This window comes from Electrona antarctica, assembly GCF_951216825.1.
Source record: "Electrona antarctica genome assembly, chromosome: 11".
NCBI lineage: Eukaryota > Metazoa > Chordata > Actinopteri > Myctophiformes > Myctophidae > Electrona > Electrona antarctica.
The window spans coordinates 53,644,373-53,663,166 of record NC_136792.1 but is presented as its reverse complement, the minus strand read 5'-3'; the positions used below and the strand labels follow the sequence as shown (position 1 = coordinate 53,663,166).

At 43.2% G+C, this 18,794-nt stretch overlaps 1 protein-coding gene across 1 annotated transcript in view; it reads left to right on the top strand.

The window, feature by feature from the left end:
- Positions 1 to 18,205, top strand: part of LOC306932212 (alpha-2-macroglobulin-like) — a gene marked incomplete at its 5' end in the record, with an annotated part of 32,853 nt that extends 14,648 nt beyond the window's left edge. The window contains 20 exons of the mRNA XM_079513909.1: positions 1,241 to 1,384; positions 1,492 to 1,585; positions 2,592 to 2,757; positions 3,449 to 3,674; positions 3,761 to 3,887; positions 4,653 to 4,774; positions 5,399 to 5,450; positions 6,307 to 6,390; positions 6,841 to 7,017; positions 7,234 to 7,309; positions 8,830 to 8,986; positions 9,278 to 9,352; positions 10,581 to 10,749; positions 11,001 to 11,191; positions 14,281 to 14,493; positions 14,632 to 14,756; positions 14,870 to 14,960; positions 15,081 to 15,149; positions 16,701 to 16,806; positions 18,105 to 18,205. Of these exons, the coding sequence (XP_079370035.1) occupies positions 1,241 to 1,384; positions 1,492 to 1,585; positions 2,592 to 2,757; positions 3,449 to 3,674; positions 3,761 to 3,887; positions 4,653 to 4,774; positions 5,399 to 5,450; positions 6,307 to 6,390; positions 6,841 to 7,017; positions 7,234 to 7,309; positions 8,830 to 8,986; positions 9,278 to 9,352; positions 10,581 to 10,749; positions 11,001 to 11,191; positions 14,281 to 14,493; positions 14,632 to 14,756; positions 14,870 to 14,960; positions 15,081 to 15,149; positions 16,701 to 16,806; positions 18,105 to 18,151 (2,511 nt within the window). The 3' untranslated portion in view covers positions 18,152 to 18,205. The remainder of the gene's footprint in view (positions 1 to 1,240; positions 1,385 to 1,491; positions 1,586 to 2,591; positions 2,758 to 3,448; positions 3,675 to 3,760; positions 3,888 to 4,652; positions 4,775 to 5,398; positions 5,451 to 6,306; positions 6,391 to 6,840; positions 7,018 to 7,233; positions 7,310 to 8,829; positions 8,987 to 9,277; positions 9,353 to 10,580; positions 10,750 to 11,000; positions 11,192 to 14,280; positions 14,494 to 14,631; positions 14,757 to 14,869; positions 14,961 to 15,080; positions 15,150 to 16,700; positions 16,807 to 18,104) is intronic.
- Positions 18,206 to 18,794: the final 589 nt, after the last annotated feature.

Below are 18,794 nucleotides of genomic sequence, written 5' to 3'. Positions count from 1 at the left end.
TCTATTATTTCTGATGTTGTATACCTCCATTTTTGTGCTCAAACGGCCATGAAAATGTGCCCATGTTTTATCTGATCCTGATGTGTCTTGTCTTTATCGCGTGATTTCTTTCTACGTCCGAGCATAGACTACCTTTAATGCAAGAGAATGACAGCTTGGCATGCGCAACAGTAACTTGTAGAAGAGGCAAACTAATATTGTTTATGCCGTTGATTTATTTGTATACATGTGTAACTTGAAACATTATTGTACTGTAAAAAGGTCTCTTTTCCCTTGATCTTTATCTTTTTAGTATTAGTTTAATATAATTAGATTAATACACGATAATCAACACTAACACTGTTAGTGTTGATTAACTGTTGAGATATGAATATTAAGCAAACGGTACAAACAATATTGGTTTGCCTCTTCTACAAAAATGAAAGTTACAAGTTACTGTCGCGTGTTGCCATTCTCTTGTACTTGTATTATTTCCCACCACGGAGTTAGCCTGGTTAATAAACCAGACCGAATCAGCCGTTGGCAAAAAAAAAATTGCCTGCCAGCGGATTAGGGTCTGGCGAGGCTCAGTAGCACGCCTCTTTCCTACAACCGAGAACAGGTCGGGCCAATCGGGACACGGTATGCAATATGGGCGGGCTTTGGTACAGTGACGTTCAATGCTTGAGACCTTTGACTGACAGTAGCTTTGACCAATTGCGTCAAAGAGAAAATGTTTGAACCCGCCCCCCGGGAAATGAAATCCAAGTGGAGCCAGCCCAGACTAATATACCGCGACAGTGTTGTGTGATATTAGTCTGGCTTATTAGCCAGGCTACCACGGAGTACCCTTGCATCTCGGAGGACAGGGAAGACGGGCAGTGTCGGTAGGCCAATCAGAGGCAGGCGGGGCGTTACCATGTCTATGCTCGGACGTAGAAAGAAATCACGCGTCTTTATCCTATCTTCATCATTACCCAGCATCTACCAAGCATCACCTGTCCTATACCTTCGTGATTTTTTTTTTTTTTAAGATATTTTTTTTGCGGCTTACGCCTTTTATTGGTTTTTGAAGGGACAGACAGTAGGCTGACAGGAAACAGGAGAGAGATGGGGGAAGACATGCAGTAAAGGCCGTGTCGGGCTCGGGAGTCGAACCCGCGGCACACTGCGACTGGATTACCAGTCGGGTGCCCAGACGGTTACGCCACCGCCTGGGCTACCTTCGTGATTTTGATGCTAAGCTCTTTTCTTTGAACAGATATTTGACCTGATGCCAGTCACGAAATCTGAATATATTCCATATGAACTCGAAGATGATGTACAGTGTTTGCCAGTGAGATCAAAAAGATATATCCAGGGACCTGGACGTGATAATCACAAGGACGCATACACAGTCTTTAAGGTATTTCTATGCCTCAATTTCAACTTAAATTGTCAAAAGGATAAATCTTTTCAGTTCATCATCTTTGTACTTTATCACAACATCTTATCTAACTATAATTCATCTAGAATCTGGGACTGAAGATGTCAACCAACTTGCTTATAAAGTTACCTTCCTGCGTCCGGTTCAAAGGAAGAGAGTACTACTATGGTGACCACGGAAGTAAGTTCCAGACAAGTATATATACTTACCAGCGTGAATTCATTTCATTGTCTCCACCAGGCCGAAGGCATGGGATAGTATGTTTTGCACTCCGTCTGTCCGTGTGTGCGTGTGTGTGTGTGTGTGTGTGTGTGTGTGTGTGTGTGTGTGTGTGTGTGTGTGTGTGTGTGTGTGTGTGTGTGTGTGCCCGTCTGTGAACAGCTAATCTGTGGCACTGTTGCCGTGATCACAGCCAGACTGTTTGATTTCTCATATTCCATCTTGAATGGCTTCCAAAGTATTCAGGAGTGCAGGCCTGTTTTGTACAAAATGCCGCAATTCATCAACGCAGTGCCCGATTGCGGTGAAATTGTGCACGCATATGTTGCGTAAAGACCCGCCCCCACCTGGCTCTTTGCTCCGTGGTCATTCCAAATCCCACTAGGCTGAGGAAGAAATGCCACTTGACATTTTTCAAATCAGCCTCATGGTGGTGCTATAACGGGCCGAGTCACATCTCTATACATATATAACTGCATACTGCACCGATCTGCGTAAAACTTTGTATGTAATGCACACTCCCTACAGGCCAAGGAAAAACGCCTGGCCTGCATTTTTCAATTCTGCCTTTTCGAGTGCCACCAGGAGGCCGACTTAGGTTCAACACTTTCTTTATATTAGTCCTTCAGATTGTATCCAAATATCAATCCTGGTGGAGACCTGGTGCCCCGAGGGGCACTTCTTCTAGGGCGCGTTCGGAAATGCGTTCGGGAAATACCGCACCGGAGCGCACTCGCCTATATTAGTTTGCAGTGCACAGTGCGCTCAGTGCGCTATTTCCGAACGCGCCCCTAGTTTCAGTCTGTTTTCAACTTTTCATTGTCTGAATTCTGAGTGAATATCTATATATTATATATATATATATATATATATTCACTCAGAAAAAAAAGAAATAAATATAGGCTATGTATTTTTTGTAATTATTATTATTAGTATTCATATTTTATTATAATGTATTTATGTTCAGTCTACAGAACACACAGCAGATACCACTCTCAGCCAGAAGCGATAGCGATGAACATGGACGTGCAGGGCAGTGCAGGTGGTCCAGGTGGTGCTTCAGTTCCTCCGCCCATACAGACCATCCGCTCCTTCTTCCCAGAGACATGGATATGGGACCTGGTGGAGGTGGGGTGAGTGCCCAGAGCTCATCATCACCCCTATTTGATCTAAATTTCAAAGTAAACCTCCTTTACCATCAAAGTCAAAGTTCAGCCACACAAAACAGTAGTTAACCCATTTAGACCTGAGACGGGATTTCTACAAAAGGTCTTCTAAATCATGACAGTTTTCTGGAAAAACCTGTGTTTCTCTTTTCTTTTTATCAGTGGTTCTCAAACAATTTCATGTCAAGGACTCCCAAAAATATACTATATATGTATTTGGCTGCCGACCCCATCTGAAAATATGTTGTTCCATGGACCCCCACCCCCCCAGAAGCAAAGATTTGAGTTAAAAACATTCGCTCTGAAAGAATATATATTCAAAGATTTGCGCCACATTTTCACGATTTTTCAAAAATAGCAGACCTACAAGCTCATAGCGCGGCACTCGGTGCCGCGCTATGAGCTTGTAGATCTGCTATTTTTCAATAGCTAAAGTAGAACAGAATGCTTAAAACACCAAACGGGGTTCCCGCCCGAAATGGGTTTTAACTTGCGCAATCCTGGAGTATCATAACGGAGATGTCTCACTATGTGGGACACACACACACCTCCAGCACATGCCACAGAGGAACCGTTATTTATGCCAGCTCTGACTGGCGTATAGATAGTTATAGATGAGGTCTAGTATCAACTGTCTGTCCATCGTCCTTCCATCCAGGACCTCGGGAAAAGCGGACGTGTCCCTCACTGTCCCAGACACCATCACCACATGGGAGACAGAGGCTTTCTGCTTGTCCTCAAGCGGCTTCGGTCTCGCTCCTCCCAAGGAGCTCAAAGTCTTCCAGCCCTTCTTCCTGGAGCTCAGCCTGCCTTACTCCATCGTCAGGGGAGAGAAATTTGTTCTGAAGGCTACCGTCTTCAACTACCAGTCCAGCTGCATCATGGTACTCTGTCTGTCTGTCTGTCTGTCTGTATGTGGGTGTGTGTCATTTTCCTCCATTCCATCCAACCACTGTCTCTCTTCCATCAGGTGAGTGTGACTCCCAGCCCCTCATCAGATTACACTCTGACAGCCATCCCTGGTGAAGTGTACTCCTCCTGTGTCTGTGCCAACGGACGCAAGACCTTCAGCTGGACAATGGATGCCTCTGTCCTAGGTGAGACCTGAACTCCCTTATTGCGGGGCTTAACCACAGTTTAGAATTTCTTTGGCGTTGTGTTCTTTGGGACATGTTATATAATACATATAATATAATCAATATAATCAAACCAACAACAGCATCCAGTTCAAAGTCTGTGAGTCTTTACAAGGATGATGATGACCTTGATTTATGAACTATTCATCAACTGCCATTAACCCATTCTTGGCGGGAACCCCTTTTGGTGTTTTAAGCATTATGTAATACTTTAGCTGTTGAAAAATAGCAGATCTACAAGCTCATAGCGCGGCACCGAGTGCCGCGCTTGTAGATCTTGTAGAGCTTGTAGATCTGCTATTTTAGAAAAATCGTGAAAATGTGGAGCAAATTTGGAATATATATTCTTTCAGTGTGGACATTTTTAACTAAAATCTTTGCTTCTGGGGGGGTCCCTGGAACAACATATTTTGAGTTGGGGGTCGGAGGCCAATTACATATCATTTTTGGGGTCCTTGACAAGAAATATTGAGCACCACTGATACAGAAACAGGTATTTCAGAAAACTGTCAGGATTTAGAATTTTTTTTTTTTTAATTTCGACGTCAGGAATAGTGTAGGTGAAGAAAGACTAAAAAACACTAGAACAAAAATACTACTAAGTCTAAGACGTTACAGAGCGCACAGCGAAGCAGCCCTGACCACCATGGGCGCTCCAGTAATTGTCAGAGATGGTCGACAAGGCGTTACTTGACTGTTGAACTTGTGGTTATGGATGTTTTCCAGAGGTTGTCAAGGTGACTGTGAGCGCTGAGGCAGTGGCGTCCCAAGCAGCGTGTGGAAACGAGATAGTCGACGTGCCAGAGAGAGGCCGCATCGATGTTGTCACACGCTCTCTGATAATCAAGGTAGGCGGTTTTGTTTTTTTGTGGCTTTCGCCTTTATTTTATATTTTTTATGGAGGGACAGACAGTAGGCTGACAGGAAATGGGGAGAGAGATGGGGGGGAAGACATGCAGTAAAGGCTGTCGGGATCGGGAGTCGAACCCGCGGCACACTGCCAGACTGGTAGACAGCACAATAATTGCATTGTATATAGTCATAGCACATCATAGTAGCCTACATATGTATAGCATAGTATAGTATATATGTATAGTTAATATGTATAGTGTCATTATATAGATATGTTCTAGTTACGTTCTTAGCTTACGCATGTTTCTTGATAAATGCATTTTATATATGTGTTGTATTCCCATACTTTTGTTCCTGCCTAATGTAAGTCGCTCTGGATTAAGAGCGTCTGCTAAATGCCTAAATTGTAAATTGTAATTGTAAATTGATTACCAGCAAAGGTGCCTGGACCGCTGAGCCATGGCCCAGGCGGCAGTTGTGATAGGACTGAAATTTCCCTTTAGTTTTTGTTTCTGTTTTAGGTTCAATTAGCTTTAGTTTCATTCATTCATTTTGTATTGGTATGTATGTGGCCAATGAATGAACTGGAAAAAATAAAGTCTGCTTTTTGCCCACTTCAGGCAGAGGGAACGGAAGTGACCAAGACCTACAACTGGTTGATGTGTCCGAAAGGTGAGTGTGGAGTGTATACAGTACATGAAGGGTGCTCAATTCTTTCAGAAATAATAGAAAAATGTGCTATTCAGAAATACCACAGAGGTGGACGGCTTCAGGCAAAGAAAACTTAACCCACTAGCAGCCATGTGTCTTCTTAAAACCTACTGGGGATTTGCTACGTAAGTGGCGATGCTAGAGGAAAAGCCTTGTGGTCACTAAAATCAGTATCCTGGAATCTGCCTGTTAATTATTAGATATATCTTGTGAAAGATTTGAGATTGTGTCAGTCCATTCAAACTACTTGCAGTGTAGCAGCTAGTAGGGCTTATAGACCGTTCCTCTGGAATACACTGTATTGTGGAGGGTGTGTGTGTGTGTGTGTGTGTGTGTGTGTGTGTGTGTGTTAGGGCATTCACTTCTAGTCATTTTTACTAGTTGACTAGTTGCCTAGTTTACTAGTCGACTAGTCGACTAGTTGTTTAACTACCTATTATGTAAAAAATAAAATAAATTAAAAAATAATATATATATATTTTTTTATTATTATGTATTTGTATTTGTACATTGAAAAAATTTGTACATGGTGACTATAACTATAATCTATTCTACCTGATCTTGAGGCCTACAAAATCGGGGGGGAAAAAAAATAAAAAAAATAAACCTTTTTTTTTTTCTTCTTATCAACTAGTCAACTAGTACCAACAAGGTCGACTAGTGGATTTACTAGTCGACTAGTTGCTTAATGCCCTAGTGTGTGTGTGTATTAAACAAAAAACATGAAAGTCTCTCCTTGTTGATAACCATACCAGAGTTTACGTGACTACGATGATTGTTTGATGTCTCATAGCTACTCATGTTCATGTTTTTCTAGGAGAGACTTTGACAGAGGAAACCCAGCTCCAACTCCCTGATAACGTGATTGTGGGATCTGCCCGTTCTTCTGTATCCGTCCTGGGTAAATGGATTGTCTGTTCTTTTGAACTTTGTGCATTTCGTCTTTATCACACACTACAGTGGGGGAAAGACAGGATATAGAAGATAATCTGTGATGGAGTTTACAAGCAACATTCAAATTGCTATTCCGTCTTTATTAGCAGGTCTTTATTAACCCACTACTGGGCGGGAACCCCTTTTGGTGTTAGCATTATGTTATGCTTTAGCTATTGAAAAATAGCAGATCTACAAGCTCATAGCGCGCCACCGAGTGGCGCGCTACGAGCTTGTAGGTCTGCTATTTTTGAAAAATCGAAGAACGACTGACATAGAAACATAGCTTTTTCAGAAAACTGTCAGAATGTAGAAGACATTTTTAGAATCTGATCGTGATCGAATCAGGTCAAAATGGGTTAAAACAAATCAGTTTCAGTCTAACAGCCTCTCTCTCTCTCTCTCTCTCTGACGACAGGCGACATCCTGGGCCGTGCCATGAAGAACCTGGATGGACTGCTGAAGATGCCGTATGGATGTGGGGAACAGAATATGGCGCTCTTAGCTCCCAACGTCTACATCCTGGAATACCTGAAGAACACAAACCAGCTGACGGCGGCCATCAAGGAGAAGGCCCTTCCCTTCCTGGTCGGCGGTGAGTCCCAACTGTTGAATCGTTTTTAATTTGTTGTGGAAAGATGTTTCAACTGTGAACTTACTGTCAGAGTGGGACGTCAGCAATCCATGTCGTCCAACCTTACGATCGCCCTCCAGCAAACCTTCACCTTCACCAATGATGATAATAATAACCACGAGGTCAACTAAACCCTTGACTGTATAATAATAACAAATGAATAAATGATATGCGCAGGCTACCAGAGGCAGCTGAACTACAAGCACAGTGATGGTGCCTACAGCACGTTTGGATCTGGAGAAGGGAACACTTGGTAAGAATACATTTATTGTGATGATAGAAAAGTGGACGTTCACGTTGTGTGCTTGTGCGTGCTTGTACGTGCTTTGAGACTTTAATGCCCACAACCCATTATGGGGTAGCGGGCAAAGGGACAGTAATGGGGGTGTGATAGAGCAGGGGTTCTCAACCCGTGGGTCGCGACCCCTCGGGGGGTCGCCAAATTATTTTAGGGGGTCCCCAAATTATTTTCCAAAAAAAAAAGTTTTTTTTTCTTTTCACGATTTTTCAAAAATAGCAGACCTACAAGCTCGTAGCGCGCCACTCGGTGGCGCGCTATGAGCTTGTAGATCTGCTATTTTTCAATAGCTAAATTATAACAATGCTTAACCCATTGATGCCTGATGCAACGTATACGTTGTTCTACCCTTGATGCCGGCGCGCTCTCTGCGTCTCATCAGCTATTGCTATACATGTAGCAACATAACTATTTAAAAAATAATTAATCAGAATTTGAAGGTTTTTAGAAACCTTAGGTCAGGCCCTAGAAGGCGTTCCCAGATTCGGCCTCAGGCATCAATGGGTTAAAACACCAAAAGGGGTTCCCGCCCAAAATGGTTTAAGGTTATTGTAGCAGTCAATTTATATTGGGGGTCGGGGGGGGGCGGGGCGGGGGTCCCGAGACATTGCCAAAGCATTTCCGGGGGTCCCCGGCCAAAAACGTTGAGAACCCCTGAGATAGAGGACTGGCTGGACAACCACGGGCTGGTAGTCTTAAACGACGGGAGACCAACAAGGTATGACATTGCTAGGCTTATCGGTGGTGTGAGCACACTATTAAGGCTCGGAAGGTGCAGACAGTGAAGGAGCGAGAAAATGTGACATATGCTGAGGCAGTGCAGAGAGTTGCAACGGAGGGCGGGGAGGAGAGAGGAGGGGGGAGTGTAACGCAGGGGAGCAAGCGAGATGAGCCAAACAGGTGGCCGCCAGACATGCTAGTAATGACCATTTATGGCAGAGGTTCTGAAAGCAGCAAGGCCCATTCATTCGAAAGAGAAACTCAACGGCTCAGACCTCCTTAAGGAAGTGACGTTGGTAGCTGAAAGGTTCCTTGGGGTTAAAAAGGACCCAGCGGAAGTGCACCGGCTCATTCTGGATGTAAACAACAAGAAGGGACTGGGCCGGCCGGGGAGCAGGGAAGAGGCAAGAGACACTGTGGGTGCTAGTGGTGTAATCGATGGTGAATATGATGATGTGGGCAGTTTATAGTCTCCTTATGTTCTGTGTCCTACAGTGGAATGCTCAGGGCAGAAGTAGTAGGAGGGGAGGCAGGGGGGAGGGGGGGAGGTTGACAGGACCCATGGGGGCTGTGCCTCTTTTGTCAAAAATGCCCAATATATTTGGGCATAATCCACCTGCCCACCACAGACAGCACTTCTCTTGTGGAATTGAAGTAGTTCATGAAAACACTTTCTCAAAAGCTTGCTAACATGAACTAGAAATCAGTAAATGTCGAGTTAGAGCCAGAGTGTTTTTTCCCCCACACATCATCAGGTTGACTGCATTTGTCCTGAGAGCGTTTGTCCAAGCGAAGTCTTTCGTCTTCATCGACGAGTCCAACATAGAGCAACCAAAGACCTGGCTGGAGAGTAAACAGAAGAGCAACGGCTGTTTTGAACAATCTGGAAAACTCTTCAACAACAGAATGAAGGTACGAGAGAGGAGAGATTTATACCGAGTGAAGAAGTACAGCATATCACCGTTATATCTCTGCTGTCAGGGAGAACTCCAAAATGTTTCATTTTTCAGGAAATGAAAAATTTACATTTTTCAGGAGTTAGGTGGTTTCCTCCCAACAGCGACAATATTATCATACGTTTCTAAAATTGATTTCAAGTATCGGTGTGTGTGTGTGTGTGTGTGTGTGTGTGTGTGTGTGCGTGCGTGCGTGCGTGCGTGCGTGTGTGCGTGCGTGCGTGCGGTTGATGTTTCCTTTCTGCAGGGTGGAGTGTCGGATGAAGTGACTCTCAGCGCTTACATCACTGCTGCGTTACTGGAGATGAAATTGTTACCTTCAGTGAGTCGCCTTTCCAGCATTTTAGAAGATCATTATGAGGTCTGAGAGGTGGAATGGAGCTAGTAGAGTGAGAGATGATTTTTATTTTTATTTTTATTTTGACACTGGGAGGCTGAAGAACAGGCTTTTTTCATGACTGTCACTCATAATATCTCATGCTCATCTTTGATTCACATTCACAACATTCAGAATGTTGACAATGTTCATTGTACAATATATACAAACAAATCTGGTTGATAAATACAACCCTGGACCATAAGCTTCAGTGATATACACCAGGGGTTCTCAACCCGTGGGTCGCGACCCCTCGGGGGGTCGCCAAATTATTTTGGGGGGGTCCCCAAATTAAAAAAAAAAAAAAAAAAAAAAAGTTTACATATAGTACACATAGTACATGCATACACCTTCCCTAATTATTATATCTGGTTTCAGTATTTATTTATGGTGTATTGTCTCTATTATTAAGGTTATTGTAGCAGTCAATTTATATTGGGGGTCTGGAGGGGGCGGGGCGGGGGTCCCGAGACATTGCCAAAGCATTTCCGGGGGTCCCCGGCCAAAAACGTTGAGAACCCCTGATATAGACCGTCTGTAAGCAATATCATTTTGGGTTCCTATCATGTTCTCCACATCCCATGTTTCAGCCTCTCACCCTTCAGACAGACGCTAAAGGGTCCTACACAGGTCTTAAAACATAGACAAGCACTCATTTCATCCTCTCTCCGTCCAACTACCGAATATATGTTATTTTCCAAGTGTGGTATTGTATTGCTGTAATTGTTTTCATGTGTTTTGACTACTCATATGAAGCAGGGGTTCTCAACCCGTGGGTCGCGACCCCTCGGGGGGTCGCCAAATTATTTTAGGGGGTCCCCAAATTATAAAAAAAAAAAAAAAAAGATTTTTTTTTTAAAATTTTATTTTCACGATTTTTCTAAAATAGCAGACCTACAAGCTCATAGCGCGCCACTCGGTGGCGCGCTATGAGCTTGTAGATCTGCTATTTTTCAATAGCTAAATTATAACAATGCTTAAAACACCAAAAGGGGTTCCCGCCCAAAATGGGTTAAGGTTATTGTAGCAGTCAATTTATATTGGGGGTCGGGAGGGGGCGGGGCGGGGGTCCCGAGACATTGCCAAAGCATTTCCGGGGGTCCCCGGCCAAAAACGTTGAGAACCCCTGATATGAAGCACTGAATGTACAGCCTGTGTCTGTGTCTCTCTGTAGAATCCTGTGGTGAAAGACAGTCTGTCTTGCCTGAGGGAGGCCATCGATGAGTCCATGAAGACCAACACCTACACTACAGCTCTGCTGGCCTACGTCTTCTCTCTGGCGAGAGACACGGAGACACGTGCACTACTCCTACAACACCTGGACAAGATTGCATCACAAGATGGTGAGATAGAAAGACAATGCATTTAGATCACATAGAATCGAGCTAGCTCATTAGCTAATGTATTAATTTCATTTCAATTTACTTGATTTGCTCTTCTCAATCTATTTTTTTAAATTTTCATAGTTTTAAGTATCTGACCTTAGTTTACTTTCATCTATATATATATATTGCTAGCCACAATTACGTCTGTATTGTTACTGTGCATGAAGGTTGGTTTTGACGAATGCTTGTTTTGTTTGTTGGATCCCCAGGAGGTTTCCTGCATTGGTCCCAGACCTCCGGCGAGACTTCGGCCTCTCTGTCCGTAGAGATCACCTCCTACGTGCTGCTGGCCAAGCTTGCCAGCCCTGACCCTAGCGCTGCAGACCTGGGTTATGCTGCTCGCATCGTGAGGTGGTTGGCCCGCCAGCAGAACTCCTACGGTGGCTTCTCCTCCACACAGGTAAGGCCTACTGTACTGCTCAAATATCGAGAGACAGCGAGTTCAGACAGAGAGAGACGTCGCGACCTAGGTCGCGACGTATGAACCACACGTCGCGACATAAGCCATGCGTCACGACTTATGGCTTATAGATCTTTTTTGATTGATTGATTGAAATATCAATCAAATAAACTACAGTTTGCAGAATTACAGTACATTTCAAGCACAAACTCAATACAAAGGCTGTTAACTGTGAGTGGACGACCCAATTAAGCATTACACTTGTTTACAAGAGGGTCCACCATGTTCAATTCATCAAAACATTTAGAGACGTACAAATAGACACTTCTATATAGACAAAGAACAGAACAGGAATTCATCATAATGGAGGTAAAAAGGGAAAAGAAACATATACAGTGAGGGAAAAAGGGGGGGGGGGGGGGGGGGCATCCATTGCAGCCATCCGTAGGTGCCCTTTGAGAGCGGTTTTGAAGGAGTCAAGGGATTCGCATGTCTTAATGACTGTTGGTAGGGCGTTCCACATTTTGGTGGCATAGGAGCGAAAATAATTTAGTCCCTTGTTTGTGCCGAATCTGGGTTGTACATGGCTCGTTGAACTCCCTCTGGTGTTGTGGGTGTGGACTTCGTTAACATTAAGGAAGTATCTAGACAGGTACATGGGTATCTTGGTGGTGTATCGAATCGACCTATGATTTATAGGTCAGTACGTATGCATATACGTTGCGACCTAAAGCTATACGTCACGACATATGGCTTATACCAGGGGTTCCCAAAGTGGGGTCCGGGGACCCCTAGGGGTACTTGAGGGAGTTCCAGGGGGTACCTAGAGTAGCTCAATTAGAGATAGTTAGGAACCAAATGGACCCTTATGGGTCTGTAACTCAGAGAGTGTACAAATGGAACCAAATGGACGCTTACGGGTCCATTTGGTTCCATGGTTCCATTTGTACACTCTCAGAGTTAAATTAACAGTGGTTTTACGGCCCAGGCGGTGGCGTAACCGTCTGGGCACCCGACTGGTAATCCAGTCGCAGTGTGCCGCGGGTTCGACTCCCGAGCCCGACACGGCCTTTACTGCATGTCTTCCCCCATCTCTCTCCCGTTTCCTGTCAGCCTACTGTCTGTCCCTTCAAAAACCAATAAAAGGCGTAAGCCGCAAAAACAATATCTTTAAAAAAAAAAAAACAGTGGTTTTACAATATAAATTGGGGTACCAGAGATAGAAATGCCATTAAATAGGGGATCCGTAGCCTAATGCGCGTGAAACTGGGGGTCCATGAAATTAATGTTTCGGAATCACTGCTAGAGCCGTAAAAATCCCCCCTTATCGGGGTCACTGGCATATGTTTTCAAATGGGGGGGTCCGTGGCCTAATAAATGTTGATTTGGGGGTCCTTGACACGAAAAGGTTTGGGAACCACTGGCTTATACGTCGCAACGTATGGCTTGTAAAACATTAAAATGTATTAAACAAAAGACAACGATCTCTCTGTGCACAAATACGGTCAGGAACATTTCAATTAGCACTGGAGGCTGACAGGTTTAATGCCACTCCAAAAGAGGAGAGATATTACTTGTTCTGTGAACTTGGTGAAATGGAAAAGGAGGTTCACTTTTTGCTTTATTGCCCTAAATATGATGGCATAAATTCTGGTTAACAAGATGTCTTCTATTTGTGGGGATTTCCTAGAGTTACATGATTATGAAAAAATCACACCCGTGTGAACTGAGTGGTGTAAGGTCTTATATAGAATGATCAGCTGTGGTCTGACGTAATGTCTGACGTAATGAAATCACACCCGTGTGAACTGAGTGGTGTAAGGTCTTATATAGAATGATCAGCTGTGGTCTGACGTAATGTCTGACGTAATGAAATCACACACGTGTGAACTGGGTGACCATAGCAACCATGCTCATTTTTTGGTACGAACAGACAGACAGACAGACAAACTAACAAAGCCAGTTGTAGGAGTGGTTTACACCACTCAAAAAATGGAGATATGTTGTGCCAAAGGGACTTTTGTTGTGGTAGATTTTATTTGTCAAGCTTGGGAGAGAAGGCATATAACTCTGGGCTGTAATGCAATGGATTATGAATATAATGTAAACATGCTGTAAACTCAAATGTGAAATGTTGTCTTATAAACCCATGAGGGCTGGCCAACAAAATAATCAATCAATCAATATACGCCGTGACAGATATGGCTTATGTCGCGACGTGTGGCTTATACGTCGCGACCTAGGTCGCGCGTCGTTAAAAGGATCTCGCCCCTCCTGGAGAGATCTGTTCCATCTGGGACACTGCCTGCCAACCCCATAGACACAATGAACAAAATGTGCATACAATTAGATTTAATACTAATGCACTTCATACGTGCGTGTATGAAGTGCATGCGACTATGCGTGTTTCCACAAGCATAGTCTAATTCATTCATCTTCTTCTTAACTGAATGTGTTCATTAGGTGCACGGAAACTGGCGTCTGCTCTGAGACTGCTGCACATTGCAAAAAACAAGCATGACACCAGTTCATGCATTACTGTACTACTGTACTGTTTTTTTATTCTAGTTTATTTTGCTAGCTTTAGTTATAATAATCATTTCTTCTTCTGTTTTCTACATGAAAATAACCACATTATAACCATAGTTAAATGCTGCAATTTGTAAAAATTGCAGCATGACTCCTAACGTCGTTGAAGTGGGACTCATAAAATGTCCCTGGGACTCATCTAAAAGACCACCCCTGCATCCCGGGACTCATTAAATGGCCTTTATCCAAGGCGCTTTACATAGATTGTGCATTACATTCACCCATTCACACACCGAAGGCAGCGGAAACCATGCAAGGCACCAAGCAGCACATCAGGAGCAATTAGGGGTTCAGTGTCTTGCTCAAGGACACTTCGACCCTAACTCTGGGGGAGCCCGGGTTTGAACAGGCAGCCTTGCGGTTGCCATCCGGCCACTCTACCCCTGACCCACCGTCGCCCATTACATTGAAAACCTATTTACATCACTGAATGTTATGACCCCAACATTTGTTTTGTACGTGGCAGATTGATGTCAGCTGGTGGTTTGTGTGCTTTGTAGGACACAGTAGTGGCTCTTCAGGCTCTGGCTCGCTACTCCACTCTGGTCTTCACCCAAGAGGGCTCCAGCACTGTGACGGTCAAATCCTCCAAGGGTGACCAAGTCTTCCAGGTGGATCAGAGCAACAGGCTGCTTTACCAGGAGAGGGCGCTGCAGGACGTGGCGGGGAAGTACAGCCTGGAGGTTAAGGGCACTGCATGTGTCTCAGCGCAGGTCAGCTCACTATCTGTCCTATAAATAAAATACAGTACTTAGAACTCTTATTCGTCATGCCTTGTAGTTGTAATGATGTAAGAAAAGGGCTCTTTACTCTTCATAATTGTACAAATCAAACTCCACTTGTTTCCTCAGATGTCTCTTAACTACAACATCCCGACACCAGTTGAGGAAAGCAATTTGTCCATCAAGGTCACACCTGAGGCCGACTGCAGCAGCAACTCTCTGAGACGGACAATGACTCTGAAACTACAAAGCCTGTAAGGATCACCTAAAGCTAAACTAAAACCTAAAAAAGTGAAACATATTAAAGAATATACCAATGATATTGTAAATAGAGATAATGTAATATATATATTTTTTATACGTACAGATATACTGGAAATGAAGCAACAACAAACATGGTGTTAGTTGATGTAACGATGCTTTCTGGATTCATCCCAGACCCAGAGTCTTTGAAAAAGGTGAGTTATTGTACACATGTTTTGCCTGAGTGAGAAAAGCCTTTAACTTTATCTTGTACATGTTTCTATTTGAGTGCAGAGTTCACAGATAACCAGTTCAATTTGATGGTTTCTTCACAGCTGAAAAAGGCGCTGCTGGTGGATCGTGTAGAGCAAAAGGACGACCACGTCATCATGTATTTCAAAGAGGTGAGAGACCATGCAGTTCACACCACATTATCCATCCATCCATCTTCAACCGCTTATCCATAGTCGGGTCGTGGGGGCAACAGCTCCACCAGAGTGTTCCAGACTTCCCTCTCCAGAGCAACATTAGTGACTTCCTCCTGGGGGATCCCGAGACGTTCCAAGGCCAGTGAGTCGATGTGTTTCCTCCAACTGCTCCTTGGTCTGCCCCGGGGTCTCTTCCCAGTGACCTCCCTCCCTAGGGAGACGCCCGAGAGGCATCCTAACCAGATGCCCGAACCACCTAAGCTGGCTCCTTTACAGGCGAAGAAGCAGCGACTCTTCACCGAGTCTCTCTCGTGTGACTGAACTTCTTCTCACCCTATCTCTAAGGGAAATGCCTGCCACCCGTCGAAGAAAACTCATTTCGGCCGCTTGTATTCGCAAACTTATTCTTTCGGTCATGACCCACACTTCATGACCATAGGTGCAGAGTAGGAACGAAGATTGCTCGGTAGACAGAGAGCTTTGCCTTCTGGCTCAGCTCTCTTTTCGTCACAACAGTGCGGTACAGCGACTGCAATACCGCCCCTGCCGCACCGATTCTCCGGCTGATCTCCTTCTCCGTCCTCCCCTCACTCGTGAACAAGACCCCTGAGATACTTGAACTCCTTCACCTGGGGTAATGCCTCATTCCCTACCCGGACTGCACAATCCACCGGTTTCCTGCTGAGAACCATGGCCTCAGATTTGGAGACGCTGATCCTCATCCCAAGCCGCCGTACACTCAGCTGCGAACCGGTCCACATTATGATTACATCACATGATGTGTGTAATGTGTGTGTACCAATCAGACCACCTTTAAGAGTAAAAGTCTAACCTTAATTTACACTCTGAGTTCAATTAACACTAGTTACTGTTTATGTTTTTTATAATATGTTTGCTATCACTATAAAGCGGGATTTCACACTATTCCTAAACTCTTAACAAAACACACCTACAATCTTCAACACACAACTGGAAAAATAAATGAAATCACTGCAAGAGAACATAAGACTGATATCGTGCTTATTGTGTTAAGAGTTTTGGAAATGTGCCTACTAACTACACAACTGAAAAAGTTGGTAGGTTGTTGATAGCAAAACTATACACAATAGTACGGTAGTAAAGGAGACAAATGACAAAAAAAAAGGGGTTATAATTAATAACTGTATTCTACCAGGAATAATGGCTGCATTAACTTCTCATGCTAAGGACCTGAAGAAAAAAAACCTGATGAAAATAATGAATTTCCTGGTACAATATATAAACAGGACAATCAGTAGTGGTCCTGATATGCTACAGAACTAGGAGTAGTAGGTGTCCTGGATAGAAACCTAGTCCAGTATAATGAGTCCTAATTCGTAAAGAAAATATCATACTAGCGATCCAGGTAAGAAATCTAACTAAGAATACGTACTGTACTAGGTGTCTTGGTTAAATGACCATGGATTATGGTTGAGAACCACTGGACAGTGGACAACAATGATAGCATTATAGGAACATACTCTTGATAATCTACATTTCTGCCAACAGTTAACAAAAGGAATAGCCATCAACCACGTCTTAGAGGTCATACAGGAAGTCCCGGTGCAGAACCTGAAGCCAGCACTGGTCAAGATCTATGATTACTACCAGCCAAGTGAGTACATGTAGAGTACAGATCTATGATTACTACCAGCCAAGTGAGTACATGTAGAGTACAGTGTTACACAACCTCTCCTATTATAGCTATCTGTAAAAAGCTTTAAATGTAAAACTAAAGAAACGCCCTCCCCGGACACTGTTGGGCATTTGTTTTCCTTTTTTTTTTTTTGCATCCGAGTGTTGCTGTAACTTTTTGAGCACAAGCACAAAACGTCACTGCAACACTTTTTGTCCTGTTCTTTTTCAACTGATGCGGCGTAATGCCCCACAGTGCAGCCTACAAGCGTTTCTTTTGTTTTGCATTTTACAGTTCTTACCACTCCGAACCCAAAAGTGGTCTGGTTCTGATGTGTGTTTCAATCCTCCTTTAGAAAGTCCACTCCATTGTTTGTTTACAATTTAGGCATTTAGCAGATGTCCTTTATCCAGAGCGATTTACAGTAAGCAAGAACAAAACATGGTAACATAAAATACATAAAATAGTCATCCAGAATCATACGCACATATAAGCTAAGAACTTAACATTGGAATATCTATAATAAAACTGTACACTGTAGAGTGCTACTGTATCCTGTTTCCCTAGGATTCCATCTACACGCACTGTCATCTCAGTCCCATATTAGACAACATATCTTTCTCCAATCTGAGATTTTCCATGTATTATTAGTTATTATTAGTTCATGAAAATAAGTTTAGTAAGGTGTTTTTGACTACATAATTCTAGACCGTCACCAGACAGACTTCAACAAAACATTCCACCTGTTCTCGGAATCATTTATCGTGTCATTTACAAAATATATTTTCAATATGAGATACCATACATGTGATTTGCTGCGATTGGTGTACTTTGGTGAGGACTGTGATTGGCATGGCATTGTGATTGTTCTACTTTTGTGGGGACATATTTGATTGACAAACCTTGTTCTAGAATAGATGGTGGCAGGTGTTGCTGGGGTTATTGCTCAGCGTTTTTCAGATTTCTGTACCCAGCATTGGGCATATGTCCATATTTGGAATCCAATCCGGGCACACAGGCAAACAGACGACACCAGAGACAACTTGAACTTGATTATAGAAGATGGATATTGATCTAGAACGGTGATTGGCTGACGTTTGATTTGTCCCCGGTAACTGATAATGGACACCAACGATCAGCCAATCAGAAATGAATATACTTTCCATGGGCATTGGTGTTCATAACAGACTATACAAAAATAATTGGACCGATGAAATGTTTAATTTGATATCCTGTTGCTCCACACGCACGCTAACAGGTGTCTTTGTTTCACGCAGGTGACAACAAGGAGACGGAATACAGCTATCCTTGTGACACACAGTAATGGCCAGCTGGCCATGCATGATGTCATAAATTCAGCAGTTCAGCAGGTATTACATCATCACCATGCGTGTGAAAAATGTATCCATTAAATGGATTAATTTCACATCGTCACATGTTGTATTACTGCTCTTCACGTGCAGTGAGGATTGGAGGTGATTATTGAGACATTTGTACTGAACTAATCTAAAAGTATCACCAGATGTCCCGTCGATTGCCTATTCAGAAGCAATATTTGTGTACCATTGTTGACCTCGCCTTGCCTCATTGAGTTTCATGGTTGTACGTTTATAATAAGTGTGCATGTGTGAGATTATATTACAAGGTACAAACCACAGATTCAAGCGTATTTTAGATTTCCTGTGTGTGTGTGTAATAAAGTTACATTTTAATACTGTACCACTGTGTAATATTTCTGACTGTAATTATTCAAAATGATGATGCCCACATATAACATTCGATCGGGTGATGTAACTGGGGTTTCTTTCACAACATTTAAAATTCTCTATAATTTTGTATTAAAATAAAACGAAACTAAAAAGTAAATAAAAGTGTACATTCAGATCATTTATATAAAAGGAAAATGCCTGGAGATAACTTCTTGTAAACATGAATACCTTTTCAGTTACATCAAATACAAATACATC